The sequence below is a fragment of the Pelodiscus sinensis genome, chromosome 8 (genome assembly GCF_049634645.1).
Source record: "Pelodiscus sinensis isolate JC-2024 chromosome 8, ASM4963464v1, whole genome shotgun sequence".
Lineage (NCBI taxonomy): Eukaryota > Metazoa > Chordata > Testudines > Trionychidae > Pelodiscus > Pelodiscus sinensis.
In genome coordinates this window covers 51,272,244-51,291,856 of record NC_134718.1, presented here as the reverse complement: position 1 = coordinate 51,291,856, position 19,613 = coordinate 51,272,244, and the positions used below count along the sequence as shown (strand labels likewise).

The 19,613-nt window shown below is 39.9% G+C and overlaps 1 protein-coding gene across 13 annotated transcripts in view; it reads left to right on the top strand.

The window, feature by feature from the left end:
• PTPRE (protein tyrosine phosphatase receptor type E) overlaps positions 1-19,613 on the top strand; it is a 266,865-nt gene that overhangs the window by 201,979 nt on the left and 45,273 nt on the right. For 11 of the 13 annotated variants that reach the window (XM_075935265.1, XM_075935269.1, XM_075935272.1 and 8 more), the window contains 8 exons: positions 3,261-3,351; positions 4,260-4,336; positions 4,467-4,503; positions 6,540-6,637; positions 9,810-9,929; positions 13,165-13,328; positions 18,052-18,187; positions 18,876-19,025. In XM_075935265.1, coding sequence (XP_075791380.1) covers positions 3,261-3,351; positions 4,260-4,336; positions 4,467-4,503; positions 6,540-6,637; positions 9,810-9,929; positions 13,165-13,328; positions 18,052-18,187; positions 18,876-19,025 — 873 coding nt within the window. Of the gene's footprint in view, positions 1-3,260; positions 3,352-4,259; positions 4,337-4,466; positions 4,504-6,520; positions 6,638-9,809; positions 9,930-13,164; positions 13,329-18,051; positions 18,188-18,875; positions 19,026-19,613 lie in introns of those variants that run through there. The other 2 variants (XM_075935266.1, XM_075935274.1) reach the window with 2 other exon arrangements.

Sequence of the window (19,613 nt, the reverse complement as noted above, 5' to 3'; positions counted from 1 at the left end):
AATGTTTAACAGATGGCTGAGGGTACCGATTAAGGGTGCCAAACCTCCAAAAATGTTTCAGGTACTTTGGCAAAGCTACATAGTGCCTTTAATAGGCCTTTTTAAAATTTTCAGTGTACACCTAGATAAATAATTTGAAACTAGGACCATGAAAAGGGGTAACAGAACTCTGTCTTGTAGGTGTTTTCTTTTTTCTGTTTGTTTGTGGAAAAAACCCTCAGCATTCATCCGCTATCTTTCTTTACAGCAAATAATTAAATACCGATATGCTAACTAGTTGTTTGGGGGTGGGGTTCCGTAAATTCACCATAAATGTGCCTTATTTATATTTATCATTATTTATTTATATAGCAGAAAAAGTACTTGGTGCCTTGCAGATATGTATGAGAACCAGATTATTGCTTCAGAATTTACCCTGATCCTGCTAACACTTATGCACATGATTAACTTGAAGCATGTCAGTGGGATTCCCCGTGCAAATACATTCCAGTCAGACAGAAAGACATGGAACATGAGGGAAGGAGAGTGGCATAAGAACAATGACTGAGCATATGTATTCTTCATCCCATTTTATTTTTCCAGCGTGCTTAATAGAATTTTCCATATGCATAAGTGTTGGCAGGATTAGACCCGCAAAGAATAGTTTGAGATTTTGAACGTGCTTATCTGGCACACAGTTACTGCTGGTTTTTCAGTGCCTTCCCATACTGTATAATAATTTGTTTCAGAAAGTTTAAAACATTTTACTGGGGTTTGATTGATGGTGCAATTCAGACTCAGAAGACTGAAATTTTTAACAATGTAGATACTAGAGACTATGGTTTCTAGTGGTGTACACGGATCTTACCACTTCCCCTCAAAGAGCATGAGAGAGTGAGTGAGTGGAGGAGGGGAGGGAATTTAGCTATCTTCATGGAAGAACCTCCTGACCCAGAAGTTGTCTTCCCCAATTCAGATTCTGAGGACTTAGAATGTGGGGAGTAGGCAGGACAGGTCATGCAAGTCAGATGAGGCAGGTACACATTGTCCCCTTATGGAGATAGATAGGAAAAAATGCATCCTCCTGCACAGTACAAAACTCCCCTTTAAGCAATGTAGCAGGCCAGCAGCTGTCACAGGAAATTCTGTTACTTTGATTCCAGTGGACATGTTACCATGCAGGCAGGAGCTGTTGTGAGCATTGAGCAGACACAAAGCACTAGGCACCCACTCGCAGCCATCATAGGCATTCTCTTAAGTGCTATGTTAATTTAAGCTATAACCTGGGCTTTGCTCCTATTTTGAGTCCTGTCCAGGCGCACAAACTGTTAACTCATTTATGGAGGTGCTTTTAATTTGATTTGTCTTGAGGTATATAGGCTAGAGTTTGAGTGAGCATTACTCAGCAGCAGCAAACACTTGTGTGGACACAGACTAGTGCTATTCAGTATTTAGTTTTTTAGTGCCTTCCAGTATTCCCCATTTGCCCCAAAAAGGCAGACGGGCTGTCTCACAATTCACTGGGAAAGAATTTGTAGAGTAGTTTAACTTAGTGAAGCTTAGGATATGTGCTCCAGAAGTCTTAGTCCACACAAGACCCAGTTCAGCATCCGTGTGGACACACAGCAACTTGAATGTGATTTCTCGGAATGGCTTCTCCCACATGAGCTAGACGAGCTAGAGTAACTTGAGAGGAGTTGTGCAAGTGTAAATAATTGAAGTTAATTCTGTGGTGAAGAGCTATACCCTATGCTATACCCATTTGTTCTGAAGGAAGTAGTATACTGAAACCAAAAACAAAAATATGCTACTCTTCCATGATAAAAATTAACAAAAAGCACTTTATATTCATTGTTGAGTCATGACAATGCTGCTTCAGATGTCTTTTTAAAGGGGAATTCCATATAATTCATTGCCAGAATCAGGAAGGGATTGCTGCAATGAGTGTTTCTTGAAATAGATACTGTGTCATCTTTCTCTTAAGTGATTCATAAATACAGCTGTGTTCAGTTTGATCAAGTTCCTGGGGGAAAAAAACAGTTGAAAGAAGGGTGGGAAAAGACAGAAACAATTACTGTGCTTCTGACATGTAGAACTACTGTGGCTGAGTGAGAGAGAATAAAAATTACTTGAGGATTGTGACCTAGGTAAAGAACTTGAGCCTGATTCTCATTTACATTGAGTCAGTTTTTACACAGTTCTGGTAGCATAAAGGGTCTCTGTAGCTAGCAGTGGCCCTGAATCAGCTTCTCTCAGCTGGCCCTTTTAATCACTCCCACCTGACTTGTCCAGAGTAGCAGCAAAGTTCTTTCAAATAAACAAGAATTTGGAATTAAAATTCCACATCCAAATACCCCTTTCTCAATCCCCTCCTCCCCTGAGTCCCACAGGTGTTTAGACTGGGTTTTCAATGTGCCCTATTCTCCCCCCGCCCCCTTCCAAGTTTAGGAGGCAATTTGCTCTTCTCTGGGAGTTATTGCTGTCGTCTTCCTTTTCTCCCTATCCTTTTTTTCTCTTTCCTTTTCTTTCTATCCTATTTTTTCACATAATCTTTTCCTGTTAATTTCCTATTAATTAATCTCATTTTGATTGCCCTGACAAAAGCATTTTATTTTCAGGTGCTTAATATGTGACTAAGAGTTTATTCACAATCCCAGGTTTAACTGATTAAAGCAGGTTGGTTAAACCTTGGTTATCATTTCAGTCATCTGAATAGCCTAGCAACGCCCAAGGTCACTCTTAGACTCAGGGCATAAAAGTGATACAAAGTCACTTTTGGATCCCCATTGCTCCAGCTCTGGCCTGAGCTAAATGGAGTGGATATGTGATACAGTTTTCTTAACATTTATTAAACTTTCTTTGTCAATCAAATATATTCATGTATTAAAATCAAATTTGATCCATACCAGCCAATTTCAAAGGTAGAGTTCCATGTTGTTGTACACCCACATCTTTGTGACTGGATCACAGCATTACAAGTCATCGTATCATATGCTCTTTGCGATGGCAACTTGAGTCTCAACAATTTATTTGCTCTCTTAGTAACAGTCACAATGTTCTTCATAATTACAATTTAAAAAGTAGTGTTGCATTTCTGAGTTATGAGCTATTCTAGAATGACGGAGAAAATAGCTTTTTTCAAGAATTACAGTGCACTGAGAAATTAATTCTCTTAGACGTAGGCCATTATATGTTTTCACATATTTCCTTACATATTATGCAACTAACAGGTAACATGGGATATTCTTGCATTTGCTTGACTTTACCTGTTTTTGCTGTAGTCATTACCAGCTCGATGCTTGCAAGGAACATTTGAAATGGCAAATAAAGAAGAAAACAGAGAGAAAAATAGATATCCCAACATCCTTCCTTGTAAGTTTTTACAGTTTATTTTCTAAATATCAATCAAATGTCTGGATGCCTCCTATATCAACCACGTCTGTAATGTTGTCTGCATTCACTGAATATACCTGAGTAAAGCTCATTAATTGATAAAAATGCTATTTATATGACTAATTACACGTCAGTAAAGTAAGTTCAGTTGTAGTTGGCATCTCTTTGGATAACAGTTGCCTTTCATTAAATTTGTCTTTAATTCTGTATGTTTTTATATGAATTCTTAGAATTTTTCAAAAGTGTAAGATGACTTTCTTGAAACTCAGTTCCGTTTTGTACAATAAATAAGAGCTTTGAGCTTTGGACCAGGCTTGAGGTATCTAGCAAAAACTCTATCCGTTACAAATGTGTTCCACACTATGCAAAAAGTATTGCATTCTCAATAACCCAGTATGATTATGGAGGTGCAGCAAGATTTTTATCATGAGGGCTTATTGACCTGATACCTAAAGGCTTTGCACAGTGTACAATTACAAAGAGACCTCTTCACAATTGTTCAACAAATTATTTCATGTCTATTCACCTTAAAGTGCCTTTGAAACAGGTGAGCTTTGAAACATTTCTTCAAGGTCACTCTTTGCAGGCTCAGGTGTGGAAAATAATGTGTAAGGGACCAAAATCTTCCATAAGTTTTACATCAACAACGTCAGCATGATTTGGCCAATACGTCAGAACTGTTATATACACCTTTGTATTAGTCAACCTTTTATGATATTTAATGATGGCAGAATAATAATGCAAATACTATGGTTCATAAAAATGAGACTTAATCACTGGCATGTTATAGTGCTTAGTATTTTGAGGAAAAAATCTGATTGATGTAAATACTATAACTCTGTCTACCATACAGACCCTAATAACACAGTTACTTTCTTTCTTCCCAGATGATCATTCCAGAGTAATTTTGTCCCAAATAGAAGGAATTCAGTCTTCAGACTATATTAATGCTTCATACATAGATGTAAGCTAATATTTTTTTTACTTTTGTTCAGATTGTTCATTTTAATTGTAAACTAAATGTCAAATAGACAATTGTCAAAGCATATCTTGGCTTTTCATTTTTTAACTAACCATACTTTTTATTTCTCTAGGGTTACACAGAAAATAATAAATTTATAGCTGCTCAAGGTAATGTATTTTCCTGTTTCCATTTTTGTACTTCCGTACACCAGAATACAATCCTCCTCCTTCCCCACTACCTCCCTCTAAAAACCTCACGGCACACACCAATGTTAATGTATTTTCAGGTCAAAAATTTCGTCCTGAGCATAAATAAGTTGGTCTGCAGAATCATGGACATGGAAGTCAGTTGCAAGTTAGAAACCCTAAACTGAGCCTATTGCCTGACCGTCAGCACATAGTGTACCTAGAGGGAAGGGGTATTAGCTGCTGCTCTTAGAAAGGTGGGACAGGCCTGCTCCCCAAGCAGCAGTGTTTATATCCCATACCTGTAAACCAATCTGCCTTGGAGCATGGAGTGGGTTGAAATGCCAAACTACTGCTGTAAATATTCATCCATTCACCCCACCCAGTCAATATGGAAGATAGATAGACCCAACCCAGTTTCTGCCTCTAATGTGGCAGGTAAAAGTGAGAACAGTATTTTGAAGGGGAAGAGGTAAATACATTGGAGGGCAGAGATAGGGTCCAGAGTGACCTAGACAGATTAGAGGACTGGACCAAACGAAATCTGAAGAGGATCAACAAGGACAAGTGCAGAGTCCTAATCTTGGGACGGAAGAATCCCAAGCATTGTTACAGGCTGGGGACCGACTAAGTAGAAGTGTGGCAGAAAAGGACCTGGGGATTACAGTGGATGAGAAGCTGGATATGAGTCAACAGTGTGTCCTCATAGCCAAGAAGGCGAATGGAATATTAGATTGCATTAGGAGGACCATTGTCAGCAGATCTAGAGAAGTGATTATTCCCCTTTATTCTGATGAAGCCACATCTGGAGTATTGCGTCCAGTTCTGGGCCTCCCACTACAGAAAGGATGTGGACGCATTGTAGAGGGTCCAGCGGAGGACAACCAAAATGATTAGGGGGCTGGAACACATGTTCTACAAGGAGAGGCTGAGAGATTTGGGCTTATTTAGTCTGCAGAAGAGAAGAGTGGTGGGGGGGGGGGGGGTTGATAGCAGTCTTCAGCTTCCTGAAGGGAGGTTCCAAAGAGGATGGAGAAGGGCTGTTCTCAGTAGTGACGGATGGCAGAACAAGGAGCAATGGACTCAAGTTACAGTGGGGGAGGTCTAGGTTGGATATTAGGAAAAACTATTTCACTAGGAGGGTGGTGAAGTACTGGAATGGGTTACTTAGGGAGGTGGTGGAATCTCTATCCCTAGAGGTTTTGAAGTCTTGGCTTGACAATGCCCTGGCTGGGATGATTTAGTTGGGATTTGTCCTGCTTTGGGCAGGGGGCTGGACTTGATGACCTCCTGAGGTCTCTTCCAGCCCTAGGATTTTCTATGAATGGTCACATTTCCAATCATCCCAGTTAGAGCCATTATATAGGTTGGACCTCCCTGATCTGACACCCTTGGGACCTGACCCATCCTGAATGAGAGGATTTGCTAGACCAGTGGAGGTCCTGGCAAGGGCTCCCGGCTGGCCCTGCTGCTGCTTGGTTGTCTGTGGTACCCTGGGTTGGAGTTCTCTGACTGCTTCCAGGGCTTAAGCTGCACGGCTGCCACCGGGGCTGGAGCTCCCTGATTGCCGCCAGGAATGGAGCTCCGCGACCAGGTCTAGATCTCCACAGCCAAGGCCAGACTCCGCTCTGGTGCAGCTGCTAGAGCCAGAACTTCCTGCTGTGCCATTTCCTCCCCACCCTCCCAACATTAAGGTTAAGGGAACTACAATCTTTACTCGGTTTTGCAAGCAGTCCTTAGGTAAATGCAAAAATCACCATTGTTTTAAAGAATGCATAATGATTATACTGATTGCATAACAGCTTTCTGTAAGTTTACAGAGTTCGTATAGCCGTGCTTGAAAGAAGTGAGATTTTCATTGTACTGGTGCATGTGTAAGACTGACGCATTTACATCCGTATATTTTCATGAGATATGAGCTGGTAACTCATAAGCAGAAGAGAAAAATGATCTTGTCTATTGTGATATTGCTTGTTTTCTTTATGTTTCTTGAGTATAGAACTGTATTCTATGTGCAGGCCCTAAGCAAGAAACAGTTAATGATTTCTGGAGGATGATATGGGAGCAGAAATCTGCAATTATTGTTATGTTAACAAACTTGAAAGAAAGAAAAGAGGTAAATAACTTTTATTTCCGTTTCAATTAGCCTATTTTGAAATAGTCCCTGCAGTGTGCTGCTTAGAGTCTGGCTGTTAATGGCTTTCACCACTTCCTTTTCCAGTAATTTCAGAGGTCTCTGCTAAAAATGTAGTTGTAACTTACGAAATTTCAAGATTATAAATATTTCTGGCTAACTGATTTCCTCATAACTAATCTTTTATCATGTGCTACTGTGATCCACACACCTGGTCTGTGTGGTTCACAGTCCTATGTAGTGGCGCTAAACCACTTACAGCAAGAGATAAGAATGAGTGAAGTCTACAGCCTAAGCTGCTAGCCAGCTGGCTTTATAGCTCAAACTGTAGAGGCTCATACACTAAGGTCCAAAGGTCCATGGTTTGGTTCTGCCTGCAGGTGGTTACACTACAATGCCTCACCAGCAGACTTTGAGTCCAAGGCAAATTGAAAGTATGGTCTTTTTGGCTTCTGCTGCAATGTATGTATTCTGTAGACTGGCTCTATAGCAGTGGTTCCCACACTTCTTGGCCTGTGGCCCATCCAGCTCCATGTAAACCTTTCCATGGACTACCGGTTGCTCATTGAAACTCACCGTTAATTATATAAATATGCCTGAGTCCTTTTGCTAGTGCTGCAGCTAAGGAGAATCATTTAATTTAACCAGTAAGAAAGGAAATATTAATTGAAATTATTAAACAGATTAAGCACTTTAACTTTCTTGTGTTAGTTTACCAAACTTCACTTAAATAAAGTAAAATATTAATTTATGTCCAACACAAAAGTTTTCAACATTGTCTTTAGCTATGGCAGGGGTGGGGGAACCTTTTTTGGGCTGGGGGCCACTGACCTATAGAAAAATCAGTTGGGGAGCCACACAAGTCAGAAGCAAAAAGAACCCCTCCAAATCCTCTCAACCCTCACTGATGAGGCCCCCAAGTGAGACACTTCATTCCCCTGGCACTCTAGCCCTGGAGTGGGGGGAGGCATAGGGAAGACAGAGGTTCAGGGCTTCTCATAAACCAGGTTAACTCTTCTGGAGTTCCAGGGTTACAGGATTTTGTAGACACCCCCAGGCTTTAGGGTAAAAAAATGAGGGGTTCAGTGTGCATGCCAGGGCTGCCAGTGTGTGGGATAGGGGTGCAGGATCTAAGTGGGAGGTAGGGTACAGGAGCAGGTTAACAATAGGTTGTCTGGCCAGGGAGAGAGTGCAGAGTCTGGCCAGGAGGGAGGGTGCAAGAGCAAGGGAGGATGCAGGAGCAGGCTGGGGGTAGAGAGTCTGGTCAAGGGAAGAGGGTACAGGAGTGGGTTGGGATGCGGAGTCTTGGCAGGGGAGTGCATGAGTGGCTGGGCATGAATGAGAGGAGAGCACTTACTTTCACGCTCTGCGCTTCTCCCAGGCACAGTGTCCCAGGCATGGCCTCTCTCTCCTCCTGTTGACCAGATTCTGGCCAATGGGAACAGGAGGAAAAGCCTCAAGGCATCGCATCCATGCGCTGCTGTTCTCCCAGTCAGGGGAAGGGGAATGGCAGTTCGTGGAGCCACTTCTGGCTTCACTTCTTTCCCATGACGCAGATGTGGTGGGACGAGTTGGGGCTTTCTCCCCTCCACAGCCAGAAGCCATGCTAGTGCTCCAACCTCATGGGAGGGCCACTAGGTTGGAGCGCCACTGTGGGCTCCCCGTTGTGGGGGAAAGGGGAGCTGAACTCAAGCCGCAGATCACCTGCAAGGCATCCCCAGACCCCAGTTTGAGAACCATTGCTCTATAGGCTGAATTGAGAATAGGAATGAATGTTGAATCTACATTACTCTTTTAAAAGTGTTCAGTGAAAAAATATTACATTCAGACTGTGATTGCTACAATGGGACATGGCTAATTTGAAAATAACCTATTTTGCTGTGAAAGGCTGGGTTACAACTTTCTGTGGTTTGTTATCCTTGCATCTCCTCCCCTCTGTTCTTATTTCATATGTATCCTTCCTTGTGTGCAGGTTAAATAATAAAATTAACCGAAATCATTGCTGGCTAATACTTCAGAGCTCAAAAATATTACACATTTAACTTCTCTACTGGCTTACCAGAAGCAAATTGATAAAAAGCCTGATAAAACATTTACCAATGCACCATTACAAATGTGCTCTTGAGTGATTTTGTTTTAAATGCCTTTTTATCCTCGCAGACTAGTTAGTTACATATTCCAAATACTCGAAAATGCAGGTTTGGAGCTTGGATTCCTCAGTCACTACAAACTGCGAAGTTCAATGAAGGCAATATGCCAACTTACTGAAAACAATGTACCATGCTCTACTCTAGAGTAATCTTTCCTGCCGGTTAAAGAGCAGTGTCCATAAACTCCAAAATAATTCCCAACAATTCCTCCTTAAGAGCTAAGAATAATTATTTTAGACAGTGAGATTACATAGCATAAATATTTGAGATTGATGTTAATTAATTTACACAGCAGCTCTTTACAGTTTTATATATTTTATCAGAATAAGGAAAAGGTGCTTGTCTGATTGCTCCAATCAGCTATGAAGGAGCCTATTTGAGGCCGTCTCCCTTTCCTGTAATCTTAACATCACCAGCCTTTCTGCGTGGTCCCCATATCTCATTTGAACAGATTGGAGGCTCATTTCAGGCAAATACCAATTCATCAATAATGGTTGGTAAAAGGCTTATTCCATGGAAGGAGACATATTGCTATCCTCTACCCTTTTGCTAGAATCCCCATGCTACTCATGACTCTCAGCCCAGGTTATCTGACATTTCCCTCTTATTAACCAGATTTGTGGAGTGAAGGTGTTAAAATGTCAGTCAATGCATCCTATCAGAAAAATAAACAAAAAAAAGATGGAACAGTCATTAAAATAAAAAAAAAACCCATCAGCCTCCTTCATCACAATCTGGCTGCCAAAGAGCATGTGAAGACTCCATCCAAACCATATATTTCCCTTTGTGTCGTCTAATAATGCAGATAACTAACACTGAGAGCATGAGCACAAAGCCTTATATTCATGGCTTGTTTTAGATTAAAAACAACATCCTCCAAATATTCATAGAGGTTCAGTTTTATTACTTTAACATAAAAATAATTTTATAGCTGCATTCCATCAGTAATGGAGGTAGACATCGTATTTAAAAGTACTAAATGTATATCCTATATGTCTGCATAGGATAAGTGTCATCAATACTGGCCAGATCAAGGATGCTGGACTTATGGAAATATCAGAGTTTCTGTGGAAGATAGTATTGTTCTTGTGGACTACACCATTCGCAAGTTTTGTATTCAGTCCGTAAGTAATAGTACACTTGTTGCTCCATAAGATTGATTTTTATTTTTTTAAAGCAAAGTATAACAGAAATTCAGGCTTTTGTTTAAAATGAATTTAACTGGAAATTTATTTTTAATTAAAATTGAGTTGAAACATATATACTAAGAACAGTAAGTTTATGGAATCAATTTTCATCCGAGTTATTTGAGTAAGAGAGAATTATGCAAATGCTGGTGGCTGCATGGGACTTAAGTTTAAAGAGGTATCAGTCAAATTGGAGTCCTGTGAGTTAGAACCACTTTTGGAAAGTGTTTTCCACTTCCCTTCCCGCCCCCATATAGATTACGTGGTATTTGAGAGAAACTTAGGAGTGCATTTGCCTTTGTGCACATTTTTTTGAAGTTGTAGAAAGTTTTTAAATCATGAAAAATGTAAAAGATATTAAAATTATATAGAAATGGTAGAGTTTTTATCAAACCAGTCAAGACATGAACGGGCAAAAAGGTGAGGGGGGGGTTATAGTTTCCTGATTCTGTGCCATAGCTTGGCCCTAACAGTGGCTGGCAATTGCATGTTATCTGGGGATAGCTGGAGCCCATTGTGTTTTGTCCACCGTTCTTTCCCTCTCTTGACATGCCCCATGCACTAGAGACTGCAGTGAAGGAAACGTATAAATTGACTTCTCCATTTATGCTGTGAGGCATCTCCAGCTGAAGAGTTATGGTCCATCTTCCTTCCTTTTGTGCTTCCTTGCTGGTCTGAATTCCCCACAGCTCCTTCTAGTCTTACACTGCTATTTTACCAAGTTTATTTTCTAAAAAAGATTCTAATTGATTGTCCTGCCGAGCATAACCTTCACTATATAAAGTAAATGTGCTGGTGGCTTGCTTAGTATGCATTCAGATGGATTAATTCTTTCTCTATACAAGAATTTTCTCCTGTCTAACGTAATATTTTTAAAACTGCAAACCTTAGTTAAACTTAATCAGTGCAATGTTAATGTTTAGAGTAGGCCTTAGAATTGCAGCCAGGTTTTATCCTTTTTAAACTACCATGTTAAGTGTTATTTTATTCTCGTCTTCCACCTGTTACATGGCAGTTCTCTCTATCTTTGGGACTTTTTGCTTCCCAACAAATCAAAATGAGCTTAGAATGTATTTATAAAGCACTTTCGCATCATCTCTGGCTATCAACCAATATTAAAAGCAACTGCCACAGACCACTAGCCATCCCTGCAAGAGATATGTGGAGGTCACAGTCTCTTGAAATTAGGTCTCAAAAAGAAGCAAAACATTCTAGTCCCAAGTAGAGGAAAGAAGTCCTGGATTAGCTTTTCTACAAATCCAAATAAAATAAAACAAAAGGTAGCTTCTTTTCACATGGTCCACAGCTGTTAGTTCTATTCTTGAATGTTTAACAGGCACCAAAAATGGTCAAGCAATTTTTGAAAACTAGCTTCCTTCCTTTCTGCCCATTGAAGGAGTTTAACCACCTTTCTGGGTCAAACTGGAGAAGACACAGTCCATCACAAGAATATACATCTTTCATTGACCAATATCAGCTGTGGGAGACTTTCATCCACCACTGTGTCATATACCAAGCCATATGTACACTTGAAGGATAACAGTTAAGGCTCTTGAGGGCAAGTGGCAAAAGTTGGGGTTTTTACTAAGGACACCCTACGAGTGGCTGCCAGATAGTCAACCCTAAGAAGTTTCCCAGCTAATGGCAGCTGGTACCTTGCCACATAGGTAGAGGGGCATTTCTCAAGCCCTTGAGAGTAGGGATTGTATCTCTTGCATGTTTGCACAGTGCTTTTGGATCCTAATCTCAATTAGGGCCTTTGGGTTCTACCACAGTATAAATGTTTACTACCAGTAGTAGCCAGGACCCAAGCTACAGACAGCTGAATAGAGTAGTCACTTGGAAGTGCACAGAGAATCAGTGAAGCTCTCAGAAAATGGATATTACACGGCTGTCAGATTGGCAGCTGCATTCAGCACTAGCTATAGCTTCTGAGCAGTCCCTGTATAAAGTATATTGAAGCCATCGAATCTGGATACCAGTCAGGCATGTCTGTGTATAACAAGGGCCATATGAGAGAGGCTGCTATGACTCTTATTTAAAAAGCACTCTTGGCTAGGAAGTTCTATGATTAATATAGCCAAAAAAAAAGTGTTATAAAATTCTTCTGGTTTGGAAATAACTGAGCATCTAGATGGCTTGTGGTATTTGGTGTCTTCCCCCTGTAGATTAATATTTCCAATTTTACTGTGGAACATGTTAGCAATGATTATCTTTGGTCACCTGTTGATGGAGACTGAGCAGCCTTTATGAAGCAAACTGATGGTGTTTGTCCTGTTTAAAGTGGAAGAAGTCTTCATGTGATAATTGGCACTGATTAGCAGTCAGAGATAGAGGCCAAGGGAGACTAAATTTACTATCTCAGCCTGGAGGATGTTCCTGTGGTGGAGCTTTCATTGCCATTGTCTGAGCTGCTCCTGTTCTGTGCTTAAACAGAGACCCTGGAGGTTTTTCGCCTTCCTCTGTAGCATGGGGTACAGATCACAGCTGGAGGATCTCTGCATCTTGGGGACTTCAAAGTATTTGAAGGCTTCAATATCTGAGATATAGGTGAGAGGATTATTCTAGGAGGAGTGGGTGAGATTCTGTGGCCTGTTCCGTGCAGGGGGTCAGACTAGATGATCATAATGGTCCCTTCTGACCTTAAAGTCTATGACTCTATGAGATGTGTCTCCGAGGTTGTCAAGGCTGTAGCTTTAATGGTTAGCTGTGAAAATGTAAATTAAAAATAAAAGGAGAAAAGCTACAGTATAAAGTTATAAGAAGGATATAATGTACTAGAGTAATCCATTGCTTCATATGGCGTGATGCCTTGCATCTGGTGATTTACCAGTATTAGATGTATGTTCAAATCCTTATCTGTGTTTTTTATGAAGCAGTTCATAGATAATTTAGCATATCGCATCTCTCAGTGGTATACATCCTGAAGTTCTTACTCAGACTAGCTCCAAGTGAGAGTTTTATCTGAGTGAGGATATAGCAAGAAATGAAGAAGTACTTCAGGAGTTGGCCTCTGGTTAATGGAAATTGTGAATCTTACTTCTCATGAACAGTACTTTGGTGATACTTAGATTTCAATGGCAAGGATATGGGTTAGTCAGACATGATAACTAATCCGTTTGCAACTCTTAATATGAAATGTCACACTCACAGCCTGTTTGTGTGTTTCTAGCAGCTTCATGATGGCTGTAAAATTCCAAGGCTTGTAACACAGCTCCATTTTACCAGCTGGCCTGATTTTGGTGTGCCTTTCACACCCATTGGGATGTTGAAGTTTCTAAAAAAAGTCAAAACATTGAATCCTTCACATGCTGGACCAATTGTGGTTCACTGTAGGTATGTACACCCTCTTTTAACCATTCTGTTTTGTAGGGCTTTAACAGTTTGTAAAGTGCTTGTGTATCCCAAAACTACATTTGTCTCTTCATTGAAAATGCCCCAGTTTGCATAAAAGTCAGAGTTTGTAAAAGTCATAGGTTCTATCATAACTGGGGGATAAATGAATGCAAAAATTCTGTCTTTTCCTCTCATTTTAATATTAAACTTCATCTTGTTGTTCCTAGAGTGATAGGCAATCTGACAAAAAAAAAAAAAATTCCCCATCAGAAAAACAGATTGGTAACAAATGGACTCACTCTGCCATTGAATGGTCCTCAGAGAATACATCCCCCAGTTTTCTCACAGTAGAATTGCTGTTTGCTCTTACAATTTTCTCATTCTCTGCTAGATAGGTTGTAATGGTAGACTTGTACTTGAGATAATTTAACACTATGATGTTGGGAGTCTAGATGTCTAATTGCTTACATACTAATACACAGTGTGGTCCAGTTCCCGAGCAAACACTTGAGTCTCCTGCCAGTAAGTGGTTAATGATAAACCATTGAAAATGTACTATGGTAAAAATGAACAAAAATAGATTTGTTTTTGTAGAGGTTTAAAAAAAAGTTACAGCTTTTACATTCGGAGCTGCTGTATCTTAGACATCAAGAATTATGCTTTTCTCAGGAACAATATGTCTAATTAAGATTAAATTAAAAAGAAAAATAATAGAATAGTGATTTTGTCCTTTTTTTAAGGAAATCACTTTTTCATTTTTCTTCTGTTGCATTATTTTCTGTTGCTTATGTTTGCTATTTATAGATATTCTCAAGAGGCTTCAAAACATGTTCTTTTCAATTAGTGTCATTTACATATTAGGCATGTAAAGTCCCATTTAATTGGTTAATCAGTTTATCGTGATATTTGACCAGTTAATAGATTAAAGGTGTGGAGGCTGCTCCCGCCTGTCTGCGGTGGGTCCCGTGGGACTGAAGCAGCCTCCTGCCTGTGGCAGGAGCTGTCTTCAGTTAACCAGAACTGGTAAGGGTTAAGAGTGAGATGCTTGCTGGTTAACCCGTTAACCTTTCACATCCCTTGTGCATATACTTTTATCAGGCATCAGCAGGGGCACTAAAACAATTTGTAGAGGAGAGGTGCTGAGAGTTATTGAAGTAAACTGTAAACCCTGTGGATAATGAAAACCACTGCAAACCTGGGGGTGCTGCAGCAAACCTGGGGGTGCTGCAGCACCCCCCTTCGCTACTATGAACGTGGTATAAATCCTTGTTCTCTCGAATGTGTGCACATCGCAAACATCTTTTTTAACATTTAGAAGGAAAAAGAAGATTTTTGTATTCGCTCCTGTTCCTCTTTGAGACATCCATATTTTTATATAGCATTGCTCAGATGTTCTACACAGAGTAAATAAAATTTAAATAAATTAATGGAGATTGCCTATCTTCTAGAATTGGAAGGGACCTTGAAAAGTCATCAAGTCCACTCTGCTGCTTTCACAGCAGGACCAAGTATCATCCCTGACACATTTTTGCCCCAAATCACTAAATGGCCTCTGCAAGTATTGAACTCACAACCCTGGGTTTAGCAGGCCAATGCTCAAACCACTGAGCTATCCCTCCCCTCAGAGTAATACTGAGGACATGCTTTATTGTTCACCAGCAAGAAACTCTGTTCTTAATCTAATTGACTAAAATGAACACTAGGCACTGGTCATAATAAAATAGCTCTTCTTAAAAAGAGGAAAAAAAAACAGATTAAGGATGTTAAAAAGCGATTATCTGGCTAAAAGTATAGTTGATACAATTTGTATTGACTATATGATTAGTCGATAAGCGCCACTCTGCAGAGCTGTAGCAGGGGTAGCTCCAGAAGCTGACTCAAGACGGGACTGAGCAGAACTGGCTCGTACTAGCTCTGGAGCCACCTGTACAGTGGCTCTGCATTTTAAATGTAGTAAGAGCTTACCGATCAGCAGGAGCTGGCACTGTGCAGTCCTGGGTCATGCTGAGTCCAGCAGCCCCTGTTCACGGTGGACTGCCCTGTTCACTGCAAAGAGGGGCTGATGCAGCAGTAGCCTCTGCCCGCAGCCTGCCCTGGCCACCGCGAACAGTTTGATTGACGACCTCAGCCCCTGTCTTTATCTCTCTTATAAAGGCAGCAAGAAGGGGGGGAGCATCCAGTCGATTCACTATTCGACTATCAGATAAGCATTTGCTTATCTGATAGTCAACTAGTCGCTAACATCCCTAATGTAGCTATCTAAATGTAATGGTCCAAAACAGTGCAACAGCACTATTGAGAGTCACTGTGTTTTAGAACTTTAATACTGCTTGAAAAATGTAGACTGAAAATCATGGCATCTAATTTCCTTTGCAGTCCAGGATATGATGCCATTGAATTGTTGGAAAAAGGAAAGGGAAACTCATCCATAATGAGTAACACTGTATTTCTCTGTGGGCTTTTATAAAAACAACATACAGTGCTAAACACATAGTTTCTTACCAGAACAAACTAACTCGGCAACCACTCTGAAACTTCAGAACAAACATGATTTGAAATGCTTCTGACAGATTGGTGTTCATTTTTTTTAAATGCTACTTTCCCTATCAGCAATGGAAGCTAAGGAGGTCTGACAAAAAAAAAATCAAAAAGAGTCCATGAATAAGCAGAGGTTTAAGGTACAAGTCAATCAGAGAGCAGTAAACTGTTGAAAGAGACAGATGTCAGAGCTGAGGGAAGAGAGTGGAGTAGTCTTGTGGCAGAGAGGATAGTGAAGGAGTTAGAGAAAGAAGATACAACTGAAAACATAGATTGGGGAGTCTGTGGAGAAGAAAGAGGTTAGGGAGCAAGGGAATCAGAGTTTTAGAGCAGAGATAGATGCACAGAAAGGAGAAAAGGCACACTGAGAACTGAACATTAACAAGCTGTGTTCAGGGAGGGGGAAATTCGGAGACTGGTGAGAACAAGGAAATGGTGAAGACTCAGACAAGGAAGTAGGAGTGAGAAGCTGAGGGTATGCAAGGTAGAGCTCAAATATTAACAGAAATCAGAGGTAGAGGAAGTAAACTTACTCATAAATGTAGAAACTGATGTGCGAGCCACTAACTCCATAGATACCTTTCCCAACAAATGGTTAATAGGAGATGGGGGTTATAGGAGTGGGAGAGAGAAGGAGAAAGGAAACGATGAGAGAGGAGCAATGTCACTAGCACATCCTTCAAGCTAGGGTAAGTGATAAAAAGGCAAGTAAGAAGTTGGGCCTCACCAAGCAGAAAATTAAATATTTGCAGAGGAATCTTCCAGACATGAGGTGGTCATGGGCACTAATCTCTCTATTATAAGGATAATGTGTTTTGTGACATGTCATTATCAGTGGGAAGCTCTGCTGGTTTTAGTTTGTGCATTTCCACATTTTCACTAGTGGAATTTTTGTGATTAGTATTAAGTGAATTGTTTTACTTCTAGCAGACCATGCTAAGGGCTTAAGATTTTTAGGCAGCATGAATTTCTGTTCAAACAAAAATGGACACTATATGTGCACGTGCATGGTGGCATGCATGCTTTATTTAAGAAATTTTATAAAGGATTCTTAAACAATAAGGGATGCTTATTTGAATGCTGTATGTGACATACTTAAAAATGCAATAAATAAAGAAACTCCAACCCCATATAATACTCTGGAACCAGACAACAGGAAAATATATACCTGTTCACGCATCATACACATGGCAATAATTATGTTCTTTCTGTTTTGTATGTCTTTGAGAAAACTTTTGAGTGTTTGTAAAATGTTGATATGACTTCTGTGGAAAATGCTATAAATATAAAAACATTTCTAGTTCTCAAGAGAGCCATGGAAGGTTCATAAATTCACAAAGAATATTTTAGAGTTCTTATAATTGCACATAAGTGCCTTTTGAATTAAACATTTATTCACTGAAGTCTAATTTCTGACTGTATTTTAAAACTAATTTTTTAATGAAAGTCAACTTGAATCTGTCGGTGTATTGGAGGAAAAATACATTGGCATTTTTAGAAGGTGATACTATGACATGTTAATAGCCACGGGGCAAAATAAGCTAACAGAAGGTTAGAGGAAAGTTGTTAATGCCAAACACAGGATGCCATGCCCTTTTCCTCTGAAACGAAGAGTTGAAAATAATCTGTGATTGTATCATTTGTAGTAATCTTGCTCCCTCTGGTGGCAGCTGGAAGACATGTTATAAACAGTATTTTTGCATGGACATGTTAAAACCTTAGCACTTAAAAATGCTTAATACTTGCCAAATGATGTGTGACATTAAACATGTTACTTTGCTAATAGTAAACCAAAAAGATTTAATAAACACATTTAGCCTTTACCTTAGAGCTAATATCTAGGTCTGGTTGAAAAATGGGAAATATTTTGCGAATAAATTGTACCTTTTTTCCTTTTAAAATAAATTTTTAAATCATTTTTGCAACCCACCTCTAATTATACTCAAAAAAGATACATTTTGGTGAAAGCTTTCTAAAAAAATCACATTTGCTTTTTTTTTAATCTATATTCAAAATTTTTCAACTAGCTCTCTAATATTACTATTTAAAATCAAAAGTGAATCTTAATGAAATATAATACCAATATGGATTTGTCTAATATAAACAAACTTTGGACTGGCTGTGAGTTACTTCTGTAATCTACCTGGACTTCATAGCTCACTTATGTGTCTCTTTTCTTTTTAAGTGCTGGTGTGGGTCGAACAGGCACATTTATAGTAATAGATGCGATGATAGAGATGATGCATGCTGAGCAGAAAGTTGGTGTTTTTGAGTTTGTTACAAAAATCCGTAATCAGCGCCCACAAATGGTTCAGACTGATGTAAGTAAGCGTAAACTTGTTTTGATCTTCTGTTCATTTGTCATGTTTGAAACAATACATTATTGTTTCCCAGACACTGGTGAATGTCTCAGTACTTCCTCCCTTCATTCATCCACAGCAGTAGTCATAATGGGAATAAGGCAAGCTGGGGGGTTGGGAGGGAGAGGATAGGTGGTAAGTCTCTTATGATTTGTTTCTGAACAGAATTCTGAGGGGACCGTTGCTGTGCTCCTCCCCATTTATGCTCACCTGTAGTACACAATGTGCGTAATGTAATAGGCTCAGACTGTGGCTATAATAACGGCTTCCTACGTCGACGCTATAGCCTGGATCGACATACACTGGTTGGGATAGATCCAATGGCAGTCAATTTAACGGCCTAGATAAGATCTGACAGATAGACTGCAGATTGCTCAGCAGTGAACCCCTCTACTCTATCCCAGACAAGAAGATTAAAGGAAATTGATGGAAAACTTTCTCCCATTGACTGCCCACAGCGTAGACCCTTTGGAAATGCAACCTAAAATATGTTGACTCCAACTACATTATTCACGTAGCTATAGTTGCGTTAACTTAGGTTGACTTTCAGCAGTAGTGTAGGTAAAGTCTTACTCTGTTAATCAGTAAAATGGCCTGTGTCAGATTTTTTTAAATAATATTTAATGTGATTGTTGCTTATTCATTCCAGATGCAGTATTCATTCATTTATCAAGCCTTACTAGAATACTACCTCTATGGCGACACAGAACTAGATGTGTCCTCCTTAGAAAAGCACCTTCAAGCATCACAGAACACAACACCACATCTTGTCAAAACAGGAGTAGAGGAAGAATTTAAAGTAAGTAAAAGAGGAGACTTGCACCCAGATTTTAGAGATCAGGCCAACAAGACAACATGGTATGTCGAGTATAATATGAAATGTCGCTGTATAAGACTATAAGTGCACTTGTGTCCCTGCACTGCTGACTGGAGAACTTTGGTAGTAATGTCTATTCAGCCTGTAGGCATGCTGTTCCCTCTCACTTTCTTCCACAAGGCTAACCAGTATTTCATGGATGTATCCTTTTTAGATCTTTCTCAAATGCTCCCAGCTTGAGATGAGTTGTGACCAGGCTGTTCATTGGATTGTTGACTCTATTAGAATTCAAATAGTGACCCAGATCTTTTCTTACAGTTCCTCTAAGGAAAAAAAAATAGCTAACTTTTCTGCTTGCCTGGGAATTGGTCCAGCATTGGATGTGCCTAGTTCACCAGTTGTGCAAACAGGCCAACCCAGTAGTGGACGGACATTCCTGCTGCATCTTTTGCTTTGGAGAAAGCCACATTTTCCCTGCAATTTAATTTGCCAATAATTAAAATCCAGATCTTGGAAGAACCAAAAATTGAGACTAAAACTCCTCATGAAGGCAGCTCTTCAGCCAATCTC